The following is a 21,156-nucleotide window of genomic DNA, read 5'->3' as shown; positions in this document are numbered from 1 at the left end:
CGAGTGTGGGGTCCGGCTGTGGCCGCCCAGTGCCGTCCAAGCCGCTCCGCCCCGCTCCTTCGCTGGCCGCCGCGCAGGAGAATTCCGGGAAACGTCCGCCTGTCAATGAGCCGGCGGGACTGAGCACCGGCTCTGAGCAGCGCGGGCGAGCGGAGCGAAAGGTCAGACCCGGGCACAAGGGGCGCGGCTCACGGCCGCCGGAGCTGTGGATCGGGGCCGGGGGATGATCCGAGGCGTGGAAGCGCCGATGGCGGACCCCCCGCCGCAGCCACCGCCCGTCATCTTCTGCCATGACTCCCCGAAGCGGGTGCTGGTGTCGGTCATCAGGACCACCCCGATCAAGCCTTCGTGCGGCGGCGGCGGGGAGCCGGAGCCGCCGCCGCCGCTCATCCCCACCAGTCCCGGCTTCAGCGACTTCATGGTGTACCCGTGGCGCTGGGGCGAGAACGCGCACAACGTGACGCTCAGCCCCGGGGCCGCGGGGGGCGCCCCCTCGGCCGTCCTGCCCGCCGCCGCCGCCGAGCACCCGGGGATTCGGGGTCGGAGCGCGCCCCCGCCCGCCGCCTCGGCAGGTGAGGACGAGGAGGAAGCCAGCAGCCCGGACAGCGGCCACCTTAAGGTGAGTGGCGCAGGCGGGCGGGGCGCGGGGCTGCCCGGGCCCGTTAACGGCGCGGCCCAGGAGCAGACAGCGTCAGCGGACGCGGCGGGCGGGGCCGAGTTTAAAACGCGAAGTTGCTTTGGCCGCGGCGGGGGCGGGGGCAGGTGACAGGGCGCTGACGTCACTGCCGCGCGCCAAAAAGCGAGCCCCCGGGGAGGGGGCGGAGCTGACTGCCACGTGACACGGACAGAAGGCGGCTGGGCGGGCTCGGGGCGGTGCGCCGGCAGGTGTAGTGGGCGGGACGGACCGCAGAGTCCTGTGCTCGAGAGCCGGTGGAAGGGGTGCGGGGCTCGTGCTGTTCCTCTGGGTGCGGGAAGGGAGGGGGCTGCGCGGTTGGTCCTGTACCACTGCGGGTACCTGACGTTGCTAAGGCTGCCCCGCGGGGATGGCGGAGGAGTAAGAGCGGACTGAGGGGCGTCTTCCGCAGCGGGAGAGGAGCGCTCGCTGCCCTTCATTCAGCCACCTACTTTCCTAGGTGCTGAGAGCACCGGGTGGAACCGGACGCGGTTGTCGCTAACCTTGAATCGCTCCTAGTCAAGAGTGTTGGAAGGATGTGACAACCTGGTTGAAACCTACACCTTATGGGTCACACAGCTACTTGTGCAGATTTTGCATTTAGTCTTAATTGTAGCAATCAAATTTTGGATTTCCAAGAAGATGAATGTTATGATAAATCAAATCTCTGGGTGTGTTTTTTTCAGCCTAAAACATATTTAGCTTCACATATACTGTTTATAAAAGTTGCTCATACAGGCCCTGGAAGATGACTAGTTAGCCAGAGACGGGTAAGATTCCTCAAGGGAGGAACAACCTAAGACAGGCACAGTCTCAGGGGTGTCGTCAGGTGAGAAATTGGGGATCCACAGAGGTGAGGCTTAGAACCTCACCCCCCGTTTTGAGAGAAATCTTCTGCATCCGTGGATGTTTTGTTGCCCTTGTTTAGCTTGTTGCCCTTGTTTGTTGCCCTTAGTCTATAGGCACACACCTGATCATCTACATTTGCCCTCTTACAGCACTAAATTATGTTTTCTACCTTTATCTTGCATCTACCTACAGCATTTTATTAAAAATTTTATTAATAATAATAATAAGGAAGAAATGTGGGATTCACATATAAATTAAGTATAAAAATCAAATGAATAATCATATCTGACTTGATTGTTTATAGTTCATGATGCGTGATCAAAACTGAAAAAAGTTTCTGTGATATGACTGCCCTTGCATTGTTCACCATGTAAGAACTTATTCACTATGTAAGAACTTGTTCATCATGTAAGAACTTGTTCGTTATGCTTCAGAAGATTGGAGACTGTTGAGAATTAGGCTTGGGATTGATTAATGATTGTGCATTGAGTCCCCTATACAGAATTTTATTGTTAACAACCATTTGATCAATAAATATGAGAGATGCCCTCTCAAAAAAAAAAAGTTGCTCATACAGTGCATGGGTTTGAATTTTATTTCCACCTTGTTAATGTCTTTTCAGAGGTAAAATATACCAGAAGTTATGAAGAACGTGTAAAAAAGGCTGTTTTGCATTCATTTTTTTCTCACACATATTGTGAGAAAAATTATTAGATGAATTGATTTCAACTTGTCCTTTTATCAGTGAAGCAATCCAAATACAGCTACAAATATTCATTCATTTAGCTTCCTCATCTTGAGGAAGAAAGGTCTGGGATATCCTTTTATTTAAGGAAATGAATGAGCTTGATTTGTGATCAGCGCTCTAAAGATCTGGAGTCTCAGCCCTCTATGTTTTGCTTCTCTAAAGTACTTGAAATTCTTTTCTCCTCATGGGTCATGGGTGTATCAGTGCTCACCGAATCTGCTTGCTTTGTGGGAAGGTGGTAGTAGACTATAGCTGGTGCCTGTATAGTGCTCCCCATGCCCCCTTTCCTCAGTACGCAGGTTAGAAGCAATAACAGCTGCGGTTTTGAGAACAACGTTTGTGTGCATTTATTGTCTAGTTTTTGCTGCTCCCAAGTGAGGTGCTAACTCACCTCTGAGTCCTATACCCCTGGTGTCAGCCTTCCTTGCTCTCCTTTGTTCCTGCCTAACATTACCTCCTTTGCCTGGACAGGAGAATATCTATCCAATCGTCTACCAACTTACTTTGGCCCCCTCATCATAAGACTGCTTAGCACTGCTGGGATGTAATTTTCTATCAGCACTATCTTCCCCTAGCTTGTAGAATTCTGGGAGGGGAGGGAAGAGGGTAGGTCAAATTTCCCTCTGCCACAGGCTGTTCCAAGCCTCCCTGCCTCATGCTTTCCACTTAGACTTAATTCATGAGATTACTTCTCCACTTTGGGGCCTGTGTGGTTTGGCTTCTCTGTGCATAGCTTCAGATGCTGTTCACCCTTTGGGACCTGTCAACTGTCCATCTGCTTTTCCTTTCTATCACCTGAGCAACTCAAATACCTGGACTGCATACAAACTTATAAATAGCTGATGAGCATAGAGTGATTCTTGATCTATAGAGTGTTCTGAGCTCTTTAATTTACCTTCTTGATAATGAAGAAGGAATTAGAGAAAATTCCGAAGATTCAGTTTAGTTACATCACATGGTAAGTGTCAGAATTGATTGGAACCTTCCAGAGCCTTTGCTTCTAATCCCTACATAATATTGCTCCATTATATATCATATATGGATTAACTTTAGGGGTTTATCTTTAAAATTAAACTAATGCAAGCTGATCTATGAAATACACACTATTTATCTATATCTAAATTGAGATGTTTCATGAGGGCACACAATGCAATAGGTAAGTGCAAATTAAGTCTTAGAAAGTTGTGCCAATAGGTCAAAGTGGGGGATGGAATCAGGAAGCAGAGGTAAGTCATAGGAAATTTGGATCTAAATCTGATTTCAAAAAGGGAAATATGATCAATTACATTTTGTCATTTTCTTGTCAAGTACACATGCCCAGGAGACCTATTTTTCTTCTTCTAGGTTGTATTTGTGCACGTTATTTGAATTTTACTTTGTATAAAAATGTATCAAGGACTTTTAGGTTTTTTTTAGTCATCAGATGAATATCAAGTTTGAATTCATCAGATGAATGTCAAGTTTGAATATAACTTCTTCTAAAGCGTAGGTAAAAGTATATATACATTATTCTAAGTAGCTTGAGAAATAACTCAAGTTTTATTAAATAACTTCTTAAGATTAGCTATTGACATTGAAAACTCAAAACATCATTAAATAGTTTAGAAAACACTTTGAAATTCACTAACATACCTTCTGGAAGTAATGTGATTGTTAAAGTATGCAAATATTTTTGTCAATTTAATCATTTTGCTTCTTTCTAGTAGCTTATTTTGCAGAACTTGCCACACAGTAACAATATGTCTTAGAATTTCTTGTCAGCTCTACTTTTCCTGTGAGTCATCTAGCAGTCTTGACAAGATCGGTCTCTTATGCTATAGGTGTACTTAATTGCTGATGCAGCAACATTCTTACTGTCAAAATGCATGTAGAAACAAGGTTTATTGCTAAGGCCAAAATGAAAAGGGCCCTCTTAAATAGCACTGCTTATTTTTATATGTATAGTTAAAAGATGCTCTTTATCCACTTATTTAGGGTATTGGATGATTACTTGCCTTGTTTAATTTTCTCAGTTGAAGTATTACACTTAGTGAAGCCTTACCTGATATGGCTAGGATGTTGTATTTTTTCATCTGTCCATTTCTCATTTTGAAAATGTAAATGTGTGGTTTAAGCTGGGAAGCAGCCAAATGGTTAACTTTTTTTTACATCTCCCCCACAAATTAAACATGCTTGTTAATTTTTTTTTTTCGGTAGCAGAGAAAATGGCAACGGATAGTCTTAAAATTGTGATATTAAGTAACCAGTTATTGCAAACTGTAATAGAGTCAACAATATGTTTTAGGTATTTTAACATTAGGAAAAGGATCCTTTCGTGGCAGAGGAGTTGTACTACTAAGGTTTTTGATGAAGCTGATTTCATGTTCCATTTCTTAACAAAATCACCTGCTATTTGTATGGATTATAGGTGCTGTACTATTTATTTTTGCATCTTAAAACAAGATTTAAAACAGTTATTCATGATATGACCATAACTAGCGACAATCCATACAATTATTGTGACTCCATAAATGATGACAGTAGATTTTGTAATTTACCTCTGGTTAGAACCTTCTTTGCTGACTCTGGGTTAACAATTTTAATAAACAAAAGTAGAGCTAAATGTAGCAGGTGAGGATCATAGCAAAGGAGGAAAGAAGGTGAAGATGAAAGTATTTGATAATACTTTCCAATAATTGGAAATAATTGTAGCAATAATTTTACGTACCAATAAATGCTTACTACTTAAGCATAAGTAAGTCAAGGTCCAAATTAGAATCCTGCCAATTCCTAGCTTCATTATAAATGTAAGCTTCTTAATCTCTTTGGCAGTCTGGGGATCAATGAAGAATCGATGAGATCTTTATCCCATCTACAAATGCTTATTAACTATATGCGTGAGTCAGTTAATTAGGCAAAAGCGTGCTTCAGAATGCAACCTCAGAAATCTGAAATCTTCACCTAAACATGGCTCATGTCATATGTCCTGGGAGGGTTGACTGTAGGTTGGTTCCTCCTCCTGTTCATTCTAGGCTGCTAGGACTCAGAAGGAACATTACCACCTTTCTGGGATGTGTGGGTCTCAAGGCAGAGAGAAGAGAGATGAAGAACCATGTGATAGCTTTTGCAGCGTTTGCTTAGAAGTTACACATATAATTGCCACTCACCTTTGATTGGTCAGAGCAAGGCATGTGGTCAGGCTGAGCTCACCCGGACCCGTGTGGCCGGAACCCGTGTGAGACGGTGCTGTGAATATTTACACAGTAATACTATTTGCCTCAGTGCCTTCCCACGTTTTCTTTTTAATTGTGGCAAAAAACACAAAACATAAAATTTCCCATCCTAACCATTTTTCAATGTAATTTATGTGCACAGATCCCTAGAACTTTTTCATCTTGCAAAACCGAAATTCTGTTCTAATCAAACTGCTCTTCTCTCCTTTTCCACAGGCTCTGGCAAGGACCATTGTTCTTTCTGAGAGTCTGATGACTTTAGATACCACATATAAGTGGAATCATGTAGTATTTGTCTTTTTGTGACTGGCTGATTTCATGTAGTATAATGTCTTTAAGGTTCACCCATGTTGAAGCACAGGGCAAGATTTCCTTTTTTAAGACTGAATAATTTTCTTTATCTACTCGTTTGTTGGTGGACATTTAGATTGCTGCCTTGTGGAAGTAGATTTTAGTATCAAAGAATTTTTAAAACATGACTTGCCCTGTAAGGTAACTCATCCATGTTGAGATTGAGCTTTATTCAAAGTGAAAATTGATAGAAGGGAATTTTGCTGTAGCTTATTCTCTCAAAGCTTTCGGAAGGCTTTTGATTTTTAAACTGAAAGCAGTAAGCGCATCCTTTTGGATGTAGTTGAGTGTGATCCTTTAATTTTTTTCATATAACTTTTATTTGTAAAATTTAAGTTATCTGGGGAAATAAAGTTTTTTCAAGTAAATGTTCATTTTAGATTACTTTTAGATGTATTGACAAGTTCAGAGTACAGGAGTTCCCATAAACCACACACCCAGTTTCTTGTGCTATCTTTACAGTAGTATGGTATATTTGCTGCAATAAATGAACCATATTGGTACATTATTGTTAACTAAACTCTATAGCATATTCAGGTTTCCTTAGTTTTTTTAAAAAAATTGAAATTCACATAACATAACATGAACCATTTAAAAGGGTAATTCAGTGACACTAATCCACAATGTTGTACAACTGCTGCTTATATCAAGTTCCAGAATATTTTCATCACTCTCAAGGAAAGCCCTGTAAGCCTAAGTAGTTACTTCCTGTTCCCCCGACATGCAGTCTCTGGAAATCATCAATCTGTTTTCTGTCTCTGAACATCTACCTATTCCAGATATTTCATTACATGGAATCATACAATATGTGGCCTTTTGAGTCTGGCTTCCTTTACTTAGCATGATGTTTTTGAGGTTCATCCACCTTGTAACATGTATCATTTCCATGGCTGAATATCATTCCATTGTGTATGTATTCACTGTGTATGTGTATGTACATGTGTGCAGACATTGTGCCACATTGTCAAACTATTTTCACAGGTGTGAACCACTTTACATTCCTACCAGCAACAAATGAGTGTTCTAATTTCTCTATATTCTTGCCTTAAAAGCAGTTCTATTTCCTACTTTTAATCTTTTTTTTTTTTTTTTAGTGTGACCTAGTTGGTATGAAGTCCTGTGTCATTGGTTTTTTTTTTAATCTAATAAATTTTTTTCCCAACTTTATCGAGACATAACTGACCTCACTGTGGTTTTGGTTTGTGTTTCCCTAATGACTAACAATGTTAAGCATGTTTTCATGAGCTTCCTGCCTATTTGTATAACTTCTTTGGAGAAATGTCTGTTTACAACATTTGCCCATTTTTAAATTGGATTGTCTTTTTGTTTTTGGGTTGGAAAAGTTCTTTATATATCCTGGATACTAGACCCTTATCAGATACATGATTTGCAAATATCTCCCATTCTGTAGATTGCCTTTTCATTTTCTTGATAATATCCTTTGATTCACAAATATTTTTAATTTTGGTTAAGTCCAGTTTATCTATTCTTTGTTTCTGATGTCATATCTAAGAATCAAGGTCATGAGGATTTATCCCTGTTTTCTTTTAAGAATTTTATAGTTTTACCTCTTAAATTTTGGTGTGTGGTGCATTTTGAGTTAATTTTTTTGTATATTATGTGAGGCACGGGCCCAACTTCATTCTTTTGCAGGTAGAAATTCAGTTATCCCAGAACCATTTGTTGAAGACAATTCTTTACCCATTGAATGTTATTGAGAACCCTTATGAAAATCAATCAGCCATAGATATGGACTTATTTTTTGACTGCAAATTCTGTTTCATTGGTTTATGTCTTTCCTTATGCCAGTACCACATTGTCTTGATTGCCATTGCTTTGGGATAAGTTTTGAAATAGGAATGTGTGAGTCCTTCTGCTTTGTTCTTTTTAAGCATTGTTTTAGCTCTTTGGAGCCTCTTGAAATTCTGTATGTCAGTTGGAGGATTACTTTTTCTGTTTCTGCGAAAAAGGCCTTTGGCATTTTAGTAGGGATTGCACTGGACCTCTAGACCCGTTGGGGAGCATATAGTAAGTCTTGCAATCCACTCACTGTATTCTGTAAGTTTTGCTATGTTGTGCTTTGTTTTCATTTGCATTAAAGTCTCTTCTAATCTCCCTTGTGATTTCTTTGACCCTTTGGCTGTTTAAGTGTGTTTAATTTTTGTATATTGTGAATTTTTCAGTTTTTCTTCTCTTACTGATTTATAGTTTCATTCCATGTGTGCCACAGAAGATAACTGGATGATTTCAATTTTTTAAAATTATTGACACTTGCTTTATGGTCTAACGTGGTCTGTCCTGGAGAATGTTCTATGTGCACTTGAGAAAAATGTATATTTTGCTGTTTATGTCTGGAGTGTTTTGTATTTGTTAGGTCTAGTTGGTTTATCGTATTTCTCAAATCCTCCATATCTTTGTTGACCTTCTGTCTAGTTGTCCTATCCATTTTTGAAAGTGAAATTCTCTAGGTGTTTTGAGTTGTCTATCTTCATAATTGTCAATTTTTGCTTCATATCTTTTGGGGGCTCTGTTGTCAGGTGCATATGTGTTCATAGTTATCTCTCTTCATCCTTTCACTTTTAGCCAGTTTGTTTTGTTTCGAAAGTGAATCTGTTATAGATAGCATATAGTTAGATCATGTTTGTTCTGCCAATCTCTGCCTTTTAACTGGATAATTTAATATATTTACATTTAAAGTAATTGCTTATAAGGAAGAAGTTACTTTTGCCATTTTGTTTTCTGATGTCTTGTACCTGTTTTCTCAATTCCTCTGTTGCTGCCTTCTTTGTCTTTGATTTCTTTGTAATGTACTTTTTCATTCCTTTCTCAGTTTCCAGTTTTTTTAATGGTTACCCTGGGAATTTCAATTAACCTTGTAAACTTAATCTATTTTGAATTAATACCACCTTAGCCTCAGTAGTATACAAAAACTGCTCCTCCCCCTTTTTGTTACCATCACAAATTATATCTTCTTACATTGTATTCCCATTAACATGAATTTATATATTTTTAAATATGTTTAGCATTTGTCTTTTAAATTATATAGGAAAGAAAAAGGAGTTATAAGTCAAATGTACAATACATTCTGGCTTTTGTATTTACCTATGCATTTACCTTTACCAGTGTTCTTAATTTCTTTGTATGGCTCTGAGTCACTGTCTAGCATCCTTTCATTTCTGCATCAAGAACTCCCTTTAGATTTATTGTAGGGCAGGTGCACTAGCAAAGACTGTCTCAGATTTTGTTTATCTGGAAATGTCTTAATTTATTTTTCATTTTTGCAGGATAGTTTTGTTGGATATAAGATTGTTGGTTGACTTTTTTCCCCCATTCAGAACTTTAAACATGTCATCCCACTGCTTTCTATAGTTTCTTCTGAGAAATCACCTGTTAATTTTATTGAGGACTCCTTGTATGTGATGAACTGCTTCTGTTTTGATGTTTTCAAGATTCTTTGTCTTCAGACAATTTGATTTAATGTGTTTCAGTGCATATCTTTGTTTATTCTTCTTGAAGTTCATTGAGCTTACATGTTTATACTTGTATCTTAATCAAATTTGGGAAGTTTTTCAGCCATTTTCTTCAAATATTCTTTCCTCCCTTTCTCTCTTGCCTTCTGGATCTCTAACGATGTGTATGTTAGTGTGCTTGATGCTGTGGTCTGAGTATTTGTGTCTCCCATATCATGTGTTGAGATCTTGACCCCCAAAGATGATGCTGTTAAGGGGTAGGCCCTTTGGGAAGTGCTTATAGGTCATGAGGGTGGAGCCCTTACAAAGAGGGTTAGTGCCTTTATAAAAGAGGCTCCAGAGATATCCCTTGCCCCCTTCAGCCTTGTGAAGTTAGGGGGTACTGACTGAGCTAGGAGGAGGCCACTCACCTGACCATGCTACACCTTGATTTTGGGCTTTCCAGTCTCCGGAACTGTGAAAAAATAAATTTCCACTGTTTAAAGTTGCCCAGTGTATGGTATTTTGTTATAGCAGCCTGAATGGACTAAGACATGTGATGTGCTATAGGGGTCTTAAGCTCTGTCCATTCTTTTTGCTTTCTGTTCCTCTCACTGGATAATTTCACTTGATATATCTTCAAGTTTGCTGATTTTTTCTTCCTACCAGTTTGAATCAACCATTCAAAGTCCCCAGTTTTTTAATGGTTACCCTGGGAATTTCAGTTAACCTTGTAAACTTAATCTATTTTAAATTAATACCACCTTAGCTTCAGTAGTATACAAAAACTGCTCCTATAGTGGTTTGCTCCTAAGTGGCAGTTTTAACATGCAGTGGGTAAAGAATTGTCTTCAACAACCATTCAAACCAGGAAAAAAACAACTAACTTTGCAGAGTGACAGCGTTGTAGCTCGCCTTCTGTGCTTGGCCAGACTGTTTAACAGCCCTTCCCTAGCTAGCTCCCATTTCCTACTTGTTGCTGAGCCTGAAGATCAGCCAGAGGTGAAAGCTTGGGGCCTTTCAGTTCTTCTCTGAGCATGGTTCCTGCCCTGGGCAAGTGCGTGGCTTTCTAAATTCCTATCTTTAGGATACATGGGCTCTCCTCAATGCCCCGAGTTCCCAAAGAATCTCCCCAGATAGTCCCCCCAGGCTTTGGGTGTGTCCTTTGTCTCAGTTGAAATCTTTTGCCCCAGGAGGCAGCAAGTTGTTATTGGCCTTACACAGGTTTGAGCCCTGCCCTGGGTGTAGCCAGTTTTCGGCCCTGAGAGAGTTATAAGTTAGGCAAAATAAGGACAAGCACCTCATGTCAGTCCTTCAGGTAGGCCCAGACAGGTGAGAACAAACAATTCTTTCAGAGTGGGGTCTGCTGTGCTCTCTCTGGAACCAGGGGCTAGGTTCCCACACTGAGGGTGAGGCTGCTGCCTTCAAGACCACTATGTGGGACGGGGAAAGGAGTCAGAAGGGCAGTAAAGATGCTACCAAGCTTTCTTACTGTCTTAGGTTGATTCAGCTTTCACTGAGTTACTGTCAATCTCTATTTTCTGGAGTTGTAACAAAGCTGATTTTTCAGTGATCTGTGGAGGGATGGGCCTTTGGAACTACCTACTCTGCTGTTTTCACTGGTGTCCCTCAAACATTTTTAAAAGTGATTTATTAAGATATTTTACTTTAATGAGTGAAGTTCAAGAAATCATATTAATGTTTATACAAATTGTTAACAGGATGGAATCCGACGTGGTAGACCCAGAGCAGATACTGTCCGGGATTTAATAAATGAAGGAGAGCATTCGTCCAGCAGAATCCGTTGTAACATCTGTAATAGGGTGTTTCCACGGGAGAAATCACTCCAGGCTCACAAAAGGACTCATACAGGTGAGTTTAGCAAATTTTAGAGAATGCCAGAAGTAATACTTACCTGAAAGCTGATTTGATATTTAAGCTCATAAATTAGTTCTTAGCTGCTTTATATTTCCTTAATGTGAAGTTTTTCTTAAAACAGGCTCTGTTTTGTTGGGAAGGGATGGTTTTCAGAACACTGATATTCTGTGACTTGTAAAGTTATCGTGGTACTTAAACATAGTTGCCACAGAAATGGTATTGTTAAATTTAGTTCTATCCCTCTACCTATCTGAATTTTATGCAACATGCCCTTAAGTTGTCTGCGTAATTGCCAAAACTGATTTGTAGGCCAAATCTGAAAATAGTAATTGTAAAGTTTTCCGTAGAATTTCTAGAGTGCCCAGTGTTTGACCTGGCCCTTAAGTCTGGGCGCTGTGTAGGTTTTCATAGTTAACTGTATTGTAGGAGCTACCCCAAGACTATCATACATCTGTATTTGTGTAGAGACACTATACGTGCATTTTAAGTACTATATAGAGATTGGAAAAATGGTAGATAGGATTCTTGTTTCCATAGAAGGAGTTGGTCCCAGAAGGTTCTAATGGTTCTAATAATGGTGTCTAATAATTTACAGATGGAGAAACTGAGGTGCCAAAAACCCAATCACCCACTACCTTACAACCTCTCGTACCCTGAAGTCTAGAGTCTGCTGGCCAGTACAGTACTATGTGGCTCCTGGGCACTTGAAATATGGCTAGTCTAAGTTGTATAAGATACTCTGTCTGAAAAAGAGTAAAGGATGTCCTTAAGAATTTTTGGTATTGATTATGTATTAAGATAATCTTTTAGCTATATTGGGTTAAATAAAATACATTATTAAAATTAATTTTGCCTGTTTCTGTTTACTTTCTTGATGTGAGCACTGGAAGTGGCTCACATATTCTTATTGGGCACCTGAGCTTTTGTCCCTAGCCCCTATTTTTTTGACTGTTTTATGGTCATCACCTGCTTCCTTTTCTTTGTTTTTTTTGTTTTTGTTAATGACATACTAAAATATAGTTTTCTTAGCTTAAGTCCCTGAGAAGAGGTAAAGTTTTAATTTTGAATCATTATAAACTAAAATGGCCAAGGGGTTTTGACTTTAGGTACCATTCAGTAAAACCATTACTACATAAAATTTGAGAATTAAAAAATTTTTTCAATCCAATTAGTCAGAAATGCCCCAAATAACTAGTTTCCAAACCGTAGAGTACGTGTTGTCAGGGTAGGTAAGATTCACGGCCATGTGGCATCATGAAAAGATGCCTGCGTCCCAGTCCTGGTCCACAACTACTCACTGCTTGACACACGATGCTCCCAGCCTGCTATGCTGTGTGCCCAGGAATGGGCCTCAGGGCTCTGGTGTAGATGAGCTCAATAGCATCTGTTTTGTAGAAAGCTTTTCTCACTATCTTAAATAACCCCCATATCCTATGTTTAATAACTGATGTCCAACTATCACAATCATTTAATACATTTCTAAATAATGAGAAATTGAGGAAGGACTCATTGCTGTTCTTTGAGTCATATTGGAAGAACCAGTGTATGGATCAAAGTATGATGTTTCAAAAAATAAGTTTGATTATGACTGAACATTTCTGAGCACTTTCTGGAGTCTAGCACTGTATTGTGTATAAGACTTGAAATGGAGTACAAGGTATTATAAATTTTTGTGCATGGAGAGTACCATGATATATAAATAACACAGGGTACTGAGTTAGGGAGGGGCTCTATAGCTCAGTTATTTGGAGGTAGGGGGAATTTCACTGAGAGCCTGCTGAGTTGGGAAGATGTGAATGGACAGAGAAGAAGGATTTTCAAGGATCAGAACGAGATGAGGAACTGCCTTGTGGACAGAATAAATCCCCCGAGTGAAGTGCAGATGAAGTGTGCTTTCTAACCTAGTAGGTGTAGCACAGATATGAGGGGACCATTTAAAAGTCAGCAGATACTTGTCAGTGGTTCCAGGAGTGTAGGTTTGGGATGATTTAGGGGGTAGTTGGCGTCACGAGAGCAAGTGTGCTGTGCCATTTACTCTGGAAGTGCTGTGCAGGGGGAGAACTAGAAGCCAGCTGGCTTCTTTCTTAGTGGGGGGCCTGCCGCTGTGACCAGGGGAAGTTGGGACAGGAACGCAGGAGTTGGGCACATTTTAAAGAATCAGCAGAGTGAGTGATTTGGATCATGAGGAAAAAATATGTGGGATAAGCCAAAATGATAACTAAGGATTTGAACCTAGGCATCTACAAGCTCCAGGCCTGAAGACTCTTGTGCTTCCCAGTGGACCTGCTTGGTGGCATCCGAGTGCTCTGCCGCCATCTGGCATGCCTACTGTTTTGGAGTTCTGACCAACACAGGCTGTTTGTCTCCCTCCACCTCTTCCTCTTCTCACCATGTTGTCTCAGAAATAATACATAACATCTGTCTCCATAGGTGAGAGGCCCTATCTGTGTGACTATCCAGACTGCGGAAAAGCCTTTGTTCAAAGCGGACAACTCAAAACACATCAGCGGCTCCACACTGGGGAGAAACCTTTTGTTTGTTCAGAAAATGGTATGGTGCTAGGGCTTAAGTTTATGGAATAACTAGCTGTGGGTTAAAAGTTAAAATAGCTTTTGCTTGAATTTTTTCGGAAGAGAGATTTTGGATATAAATTTTATAATATTTTAAGCTTTTTCCTAAACTGTGATCCATGTTCATTTTCTGGGAAATGACTGAGTTTTAAATAAATATTATTTTTAGATGAAAATCTTAAAGGGCAATTAAAAATACTATATTCAGTTGTAGGCAGTAGAAAAATCTGTAAAAGTAAATCCCACCCTTAAAGTAGGCTTTCACCTTGATTTTAAACTTTTTAACTATTAGACTGAAGGCAGTACATTAGTGTCTAAATTTTCAGTAAAGTGGTGAAACACTGCTGTGGTAGTAATATCATTGTTTTTCTTATGTGGTTCTCTTAATCTCATCACTATTCTTAGATTGTTTATCTTGTGTATTTGCATAGTTATATCTGAAATTTGATAGCAATTGTCTCTGTGTTGGATAGTAAATATTAAATTTATTTTAAGAATGTGTTACCAACAAAACTGTGGGCATGTTTTCTTCCTCAAAGCTTTGTTCATCTTTTGGGATGTTTCCTTAGGTAGATTCTAAGAATGGAATTCCTGGGTCAGAGGTTTGACCATTCTTATGACTTGTGCTGATGAGTCACTTTCCTGTGGGGTTGAATGCATTGACACCATGATGGCCAAGAGGTGATAAGCCACTTCCCCTTCCCCTCTAGCACCTCTAATACCATGCTTAGGTTTTCTTTTTTCCTCCCCCAGGTTATAGAATGTCAAATCTCATTGTCTCAACTTTTCTTGGGTACCAGTGAAACAACATTTTCTGTGTTTGCTGGCTGTCCAGGTTCTGATCAGTGTTTCCCTCTGTTTGAAGGCTGCCTCAGCAGATTCACCCATGCAAACCGCCACTGTCCGAAGCATCCGTATGCCAGACTGAAGCGGGAGGAGCCCACAGACGCACTCAGTAAACATCAGGCTGTGGATAACCAAGCTGCCGCTGAGTGGTTGGCAAAGTAAGGTTCCGCCTGGGCTCCATGGCAGAGGACTGCCCAGCACATGGGCTGATCTGGGGGTTTCGGCAGCTCTGTCATTTTAAATAAGTTGCTTTTGTGCACATATAAAATAACTTGAAATCGCACTTCTTAATCTCCTCATACCATAGAACTGGTAGGAGTGGCACCAGGACCAGTGTGGTAGAAAGCTACTATGTGACATTGACTAGCCTGAGTGCCCAGGTCACACTGTATTTTAAAAGCAAGCTTTCTTACATCCCCATTTTCTAGAATAGTATTTACTTCATTTGTTGTTACTGCACTGTGGCTTCATTTTCTTCCTCTTAAAGTTAGATTCATGTTGATTATTACAGGGGTACAGGCTAGAGGTTCTTCTAAAGGAAAGTTCCAGAAAGCTCCCTATTTAATTTTTTTAAGTGGCAACAGGAGCCAGTATAAAAAGATTTCTCTTAGGCTATTTTGGTTTAAGGTGTCATTTGTTGCATACAGACTAGCAGCCTCCTTGACACTTAGGATAAAGCCTAGAGCCCCGAACTGCCTCCCTCTGGCTGCGCAGCTGCCGCCCGCCCCCTGGACTCCCTGTCACTCTGCGCCAGGCCCTTGTGCTCACTGCTCCCTCTGCTGGGGACGAGTGGGTGGTTCCCTCTTCATTTAGCCGCTCTCCCCATTCTTCATTGCTTACTTGGGATAAACTTTGCTTCAGGAAGTTCTTCCCTAACTTCCTCTCCAACCCCCAAAACAAAAAGGGTTAGACCCACTTAAGAGATGCTTTTAAAGCACACTGTGCTTTTCCCTTTCAAAACCTCCATCACATGCTTACTTATTCATTCAGTGTCTGTTTTCCCTGGCGGCCTGGAAGCTCCACACAGCAGGGGTGTGTTTGTCTGGCACTGTACCCCTTTCTTCCTGCCTCTCCCTGATGGGGGGCCCCCCACTGCCCCATCCTCTAATTTTACCCAAGGTAGAAACCCGTTGGTCATCCTTGTCTGTGTCCTCTCGTGCTCCCACCTATGCCGTGATTGACTTAGGGATTCATCTGCCTTAACAACTCTCAAATCCAGCCACTTCAACCCTTCCGAGCCATTCTCCCTGCTACCAGAGGGATCTTGCTAAAATGCTAGCATGACCCCTGGTATTAAAGTCTAGCCCTTTGTTAGGGTGTTGAAAGCCCTTTACTATCTGGCTCCTGCGGGCCATGCTAATTTACCTTGCCATTCTTTCCCCATTGTCCTTCATTTCATACTGAGCATTCTCTTGTTACACCTAAGTACTGCCAAAATGTTTCCAGTTTGAGCAGTCTGGATTTCTTGAAATCTATAATTGTGTTAGTTTTTGTATGTGTAAGATAAATTCTAGCGGAAATAAGCAGGCAAAGAGAGGCAACAAAGGGCCAGGTAATTTATTTAAATACCCCCAGGTGAGGTTCTGTGGCCTTCTTGTCACAGGCCAGAGAATTCACACCCGGTTAGGGAAGTGGGAGGCTTATAAGGGATTAGGAGGGGGAGGAGTGGGCAAGCTATCCTAAGGTGTGTTGGGAGGTATGATTGGCTAAAGGTGACATAATAGTCAACTAGAAACTTTTTTCTTTCCAAGAGGGAGGAGGCTGACATCCGGGTCTTAGTTGGCACATCAGGATGGAATTCAGGGAGAGCTGTCCCCTTTCCATATACGGCACGGACTTTGGGGTCTGGTCTGTTCTCCCCCTATGACATCTCTCTGTTCTGTTTGCATGTCCGTGTTTTTCCTTTCTCCAGCCGAACAGTATGTAACTTAAAAAACAGCTTTAGTGAGTATAATTGGAATACAGTAAATTTTACACATTTAAAGTATACAATTTGATACATCTTACATATGTACACACCTGTAAAACCAGTACCACAAGGCATTGAACACACTCATCACTTCCAAGAGTTCCCTTGGGTCCCTTCGTAATCCTTTCTGCCAGCCTTGCCTCCTCTCCTCCAGGCAACTCTGATCTGTTTTCTGTCAGTGTAAGCCAGTTTGCGTTTTCTAGAGTTTTATAAAAATGGAGTTGCACAGTGTGTACTCTTGTTGTCTGGCTTCTTTCCTTCCATACTGAGATTCGTCCATGTTGTTGAGTGTACTGGAGTGTGCCCTCATTGCTGAACAGTGGTCCACGGCGTGGATGCGCCTCAACTTGCTGACTCGTGTGTTCGGTGTTGGGCAGTTGGGTAGTTTTGGCTATTACAAATAAAGCCACTAGGAACGATAATATACAAATTTCTGTATGGACATTTTTGTATGTAGTAGCACTTAAATATGCTTTTCTTTAGTTTAGCACCAAAAAGGTAGCACGTTTACATTTTCTCCTGTGAATTACCAGTTGGCTATATAATAGAATAATGGTGGTACTCTTTCAATTTGAGTAAGCTCCATGTGTTACAGATACTAATCTGTCTGTCATATTTTGTGGGCCTAAAGTGTCTCAGAGTTAAGTTGGTTAGAAGTCACCATCTCTCTGGATATTATAGAGAGGTTTCTAATGATTATTAGTTCTACTATTTGTTTTTTTAAAAACTTTTATTGAGGTATAATTGACATATAACATTATTTGTTCTAATCTTTCTGTATTTTACTGTAGTTCATTTCACACATGATCCTTAAGGTGGCTATAGTTCAGTGGCAAAAACGTGTGACTAGAGGAGGACTGAGTATGCAACTCAGAACTGCCATCTGAGCAAGGCCCTCATCTTCTTGAACTTAATTTTTTCCTCTAATGGGAAGTATGTGTAGTATATGTGAAATCACTTTGTACTTTCATAAACTTAAACACGTGAAACAGCGTGTGGTGAGAACCCTGTTTCTAAAAGAGAAGTAAACACTGGAGGATTCCCCGTGCCCCATGTCACCGATGTGTGTGTTTCCTGTAGGTACTGGGAAACGAGGGAGCAGCGCGCACCCACCTTGAGAGGAAAGCTGGCTCAGAAGGCTGACCAGGAGCAGCAGGACCCCCTAGAGTACCTGCCGTCGGATGAGGAGGACGATGAGAAGCGTGGCGCTGCGCGCCGACTGCAAGAGCAACGTGAGCGGCTGCACGGGGCCCTGGCGCTCATAGAGCTGGCTAACCTGACCGGGGCGCCGCTGCGCCAGTAGCCGCTCGGACTGCCCAGCGCACTTCCAGAGGACACCCCTGGGCATAAGCTAAGCACCTTATTTGCTTATGATAGGCTGCTATTCTGTAGAAATTGATGAAGAATGTCATCGCCCCAGAACATGGGGTGAGAGAGAATTGCACTTTTTTTATATGGTCATAGATTTGTTGTAAAGTTTTAAGTATTTTGTAAATATGGGACTTCTAGTACAGGGTAGAAAACTACATATTGTGGGAAGCTAGATTTTGCAAGTTTAATGCATTCATTGGAAGCCGTTCTCACAGGAAGCACTTTCTGAATAAGACACTTATATGAAAAAACAGAATGGTACATGTAGCCAAAGAACATTGAAAGAGATTATTTATAAGATCATTTTTAACAATATATATTAGTATGTTTAACAATACTGTAAACACTGAAGCAAGTAAGAAGGTATAAGATACGTGTGTAAGTATGTATATTATTAAATTGCAAAATGGTATGACTAATGAAATGGAAAACTGACTATTTCAGAGGATGTTTTAAGTTATGGACTTTGGAGGAAAGTAGATATTTGAGGATCTTGGTAAGATGCACAACAGTTCAGAATTTTCAAAACTGGAGTAAAATTGGTCTTATTCTATCTTTCTGAGGCTTTACAAAAACTCACTATAATATTTAGATTTGAAAAGCACTTGTCATTCCTACTATGTTAACTTGGGAACTTTTGCACATTTCATATTTCTCATTTGCTAAAATTGAGTGATTAATCTTGCAAAGTCTAGGTAGCTTGGTAATTGGTCTTTTTCTATTTTAAGTATTATGGGCCCTGTAATGGATTTGGCACTTGGATTTTTGTGAATAAAAGGGACATCTACAGGGTTGTTGGTAGTGAGCTGTTTTAGATCTTTTGTTAGCAAACACTAAATTTTAGTTGTACTGCTTGGTTAGAATTACTAGCAAATGGAAGCAAATGTATTTTCAGTGCATAAAAGCACTTTCTTGCTTTATTACTTCAGAATAATATGCCAAGCTATTTTGTGTCCACTAAATTTAGTTGTCAGTTTAACACTGCAGAAAATATTAGCTACTCAAATAAGCAGGATTCTGGAATAGTTTTAACTGCAAGTGTGTTAATGTGTGTGGTGGTTTTAAACTGTTTTTCCAAACAGATGAAATTTTTAAATACCACTTTATGTACTGAAGCATGAAGAGAAAAATCAAGAGCTGAGTGGTTCACCTTCTTGATGTAGGCATAAACCTCCATCATTTTAGCTTTTTGTTTTAAGCAGAAACTAACATGCATAGCATGGTAATTTTATAGATTGCTTAATTGGAGTAAACCTCAGAATAATAGAAATATGGACTTGTCAGTGCCTTTTATTTTCTTTTTTGAATTGAAGTAGTAGACTACAGATGTAGTTGAAATGTTATCTAAAATGCAGGCTTCTTTATCCAAAAATCCCATTGTGTTGCAGTACGCAGATAGTTTAAAATATGTAGCCACGGGGGAGGGGAGGTATGTAAATGTCTTGAAAAGGAGCAAACGTGTAAAAGATGATAGTAACAAATAATGTGTATGACGAGGACATACTTTAAAAATGTAATTCCTCTGTACAGTAAATTGCAAATCTTGAGGGATTTTTTGTAATAAGAGAATTTATATTTGTAATGGTCTAAGAATTTTGTTTGTAATCTGGTATATAGAATTTTAACTTGGAGCACTTATAAACAGTAAAGAGACTATAGCATCTGAATTTTCTTGGTTTAGGTTTCAACATTTTGTCTAGAATTTTCTTCTCAAATATGACTTAAATGAACTATAAAACAACTATTTAAATCCTGGGAAATTTAAAATTTGATGAATTTACCTGAAGAAAGCATGCAGTAAGAATTTTTAAAACGCAAGTATTTGCCAATTCACAGATAATGAAATTTAAGGCCTTCAAATGTAAGGGTTTTTGTTTGTTTGTTTCTCTAGTCAGCTTTTATCAACTATAAATAATAGTTATATTCACAAACATTTTTTTATTTGTATAATTGGAAGTTTTAAGAAATTATTACAACTATTTACTATAGAAATATTTAAAACGTTCTTTCTTGATATAAGCTATTTACTTGGACAGAATACATTGGTATCCAAAATTTGAGGTGTGTTAAGACTGCTTTTTGTTTTAAAAATGTGGTTTACATTCAAACTTTTGAAGTGTTTTATGCTTCATACGGCTAAGTTGTAGTTTGGCAGAGTTAACAGCATAAGAATAAACATGCTGTAATTTTAAAAGATGCTTTGAATAAAAACTTATTTTAATTTACAGCTTAAAGTACATGTTCTTGAACCCTTTATAATTTGTTTTCCTAGCAAAAATACAAAAATACAACCATAATATAAAAAGTTATAAAGAAATGTCACTGACAGCCCTACGTTCTTCCATCATTATTATTGTGGGGCTTTTTATACTGCATTCCAGTCTCATCCCTGGCATCTTTTTAGCACCGTTGGAACCAAGTGCGGCTTGTTTTTTGTACTTTAAAATTATGGCATTTTAGATTATATTCATTTAACTTCCTTGTCTGTTTTGTTATTACAGTGCTAGAAATACACTGCTGTAGCTCAGTATTGTCAGCACTATCCCGGACCTGACCTCAGGGTAATCAGTCAGCCACTGGGACTTCATTTCACTATATTCAGAATGTGCTGAATCTGGGGTCACCTTCAGAGTCCACTTGGGACCTTTATATTTTCCTAAGAATCAAGCAAATCATTTAAATTTTTCATTAGTTATTTTCGGTATATCTTTAGCCATGTACTTGACACGGCAAGGTTCAGCCTGTCTAGGCTTTGTGCTAAAGAATTTCACAAGACTACTCTTTAGTATGAGTTGTGATTTAAACAGAGTAAGGATGAGATTTTGATAGCACCCTAAGGCCCCAGAGATATCCATAGAAGCCAGTAAAGTGCAAATGTGATGCAGGCTGTTATTAAAAGTGACTTTACTGTCAATACATGTATGGAGACTCACTGGAAGCTTAACTGATCTTTTGGAAGAAATTAACCAAAAACACTTAAAGATTTTTTTGGTTTAACTTGAACATGAACTTTCATTTTCTATTTTAAAATGGCCTGATGTGTGTTTCTTGTTTTGAGTAATGTGAACTCTTCTTTGTTTTTTTTTAGTGCTAGTTATTTGTCCCAAGTTCTGCTTTCGTTCTTAGCAATGCTGAAAATGTTCAGTGCCTCCAGTGTAAAAACAAATGTATGGATATAGTTAGGCTCAAATATCTGTTTAACTTGAAAAATTTAACTTTTCTAAAAAGCGAAATTTACAG

The 21,156-nt window shown here is 39.8% G+C and overlaps 1 protein-coding gene across 1 annotated transcript; it reads left to right on the top strand.

Moving 5' to 3' along the window:
* Nucleotides 1–219: 219 nt before the first annotated feature.
* Nucleotides 220–20,931, top strand: ZNF367 (zinc finger protein 367). The gene is made up of 5 exons (XM_036991138.2): nt 220–619; nt 11,004–11,154; nt 13,591–13,710; nt 14,596–14,734; nt 17,626–20,931. Exons 1-5 carry the CDS (start codon nt 224–226, stop codon nt 17,846–17,848), a joined length of 1,029 nt encoding a protein of 342 aa, XP_036847033.1. The 5' UTR covers nt 220–223; the 3' UTR covers nt 17,849–20,931.
* The last annotated feature ends 225 nt before the right edge of the window (nt 20,932–21,156 follow it).

Source organism: Manis javanica, chromosome 2, assembly GCF_040802235.1.
Source record: "Manis javanica isolate MJ-LG chromosome 2, MJ_LKY, whole genome shotgun sequence".
Taxonomy (NCBI): domain Eukaryota; kingdom Metazoa; phylum Chordata; class Mammalia; order Pholidota; family Manidae; genus Manis; species Manis javanica.
This window is presented reverse-complemented; position numbering and strand designations above follow the sequence as displayed.

Excerpts from the sequence above, each read along its gene's own strand:
- ZNF367 (XM_036991138.2), top strand. The coding sequence starts at position 224 with ATGATCCGAGGCGTGGAAGCGCCGATGGCGGACCCCCCGCCGCAGCCA. Across the intron at positions 13,711-14,595 it reads TTTTGTTTGTTCAGAAAATG|GCTGCCTCAGCAGATTCACC; the intron begins GTATGGTGCTAG and ends CTCTGTTTGAAG. Across the intron at positions 14,735-17,625 it reads GCCGCTGAGTGGTTGGCAAA|GTACTGGGAAACGAGGGAGC; the intron begins GTAAGGTTCCGC and ends TGTTTCCTGTAG.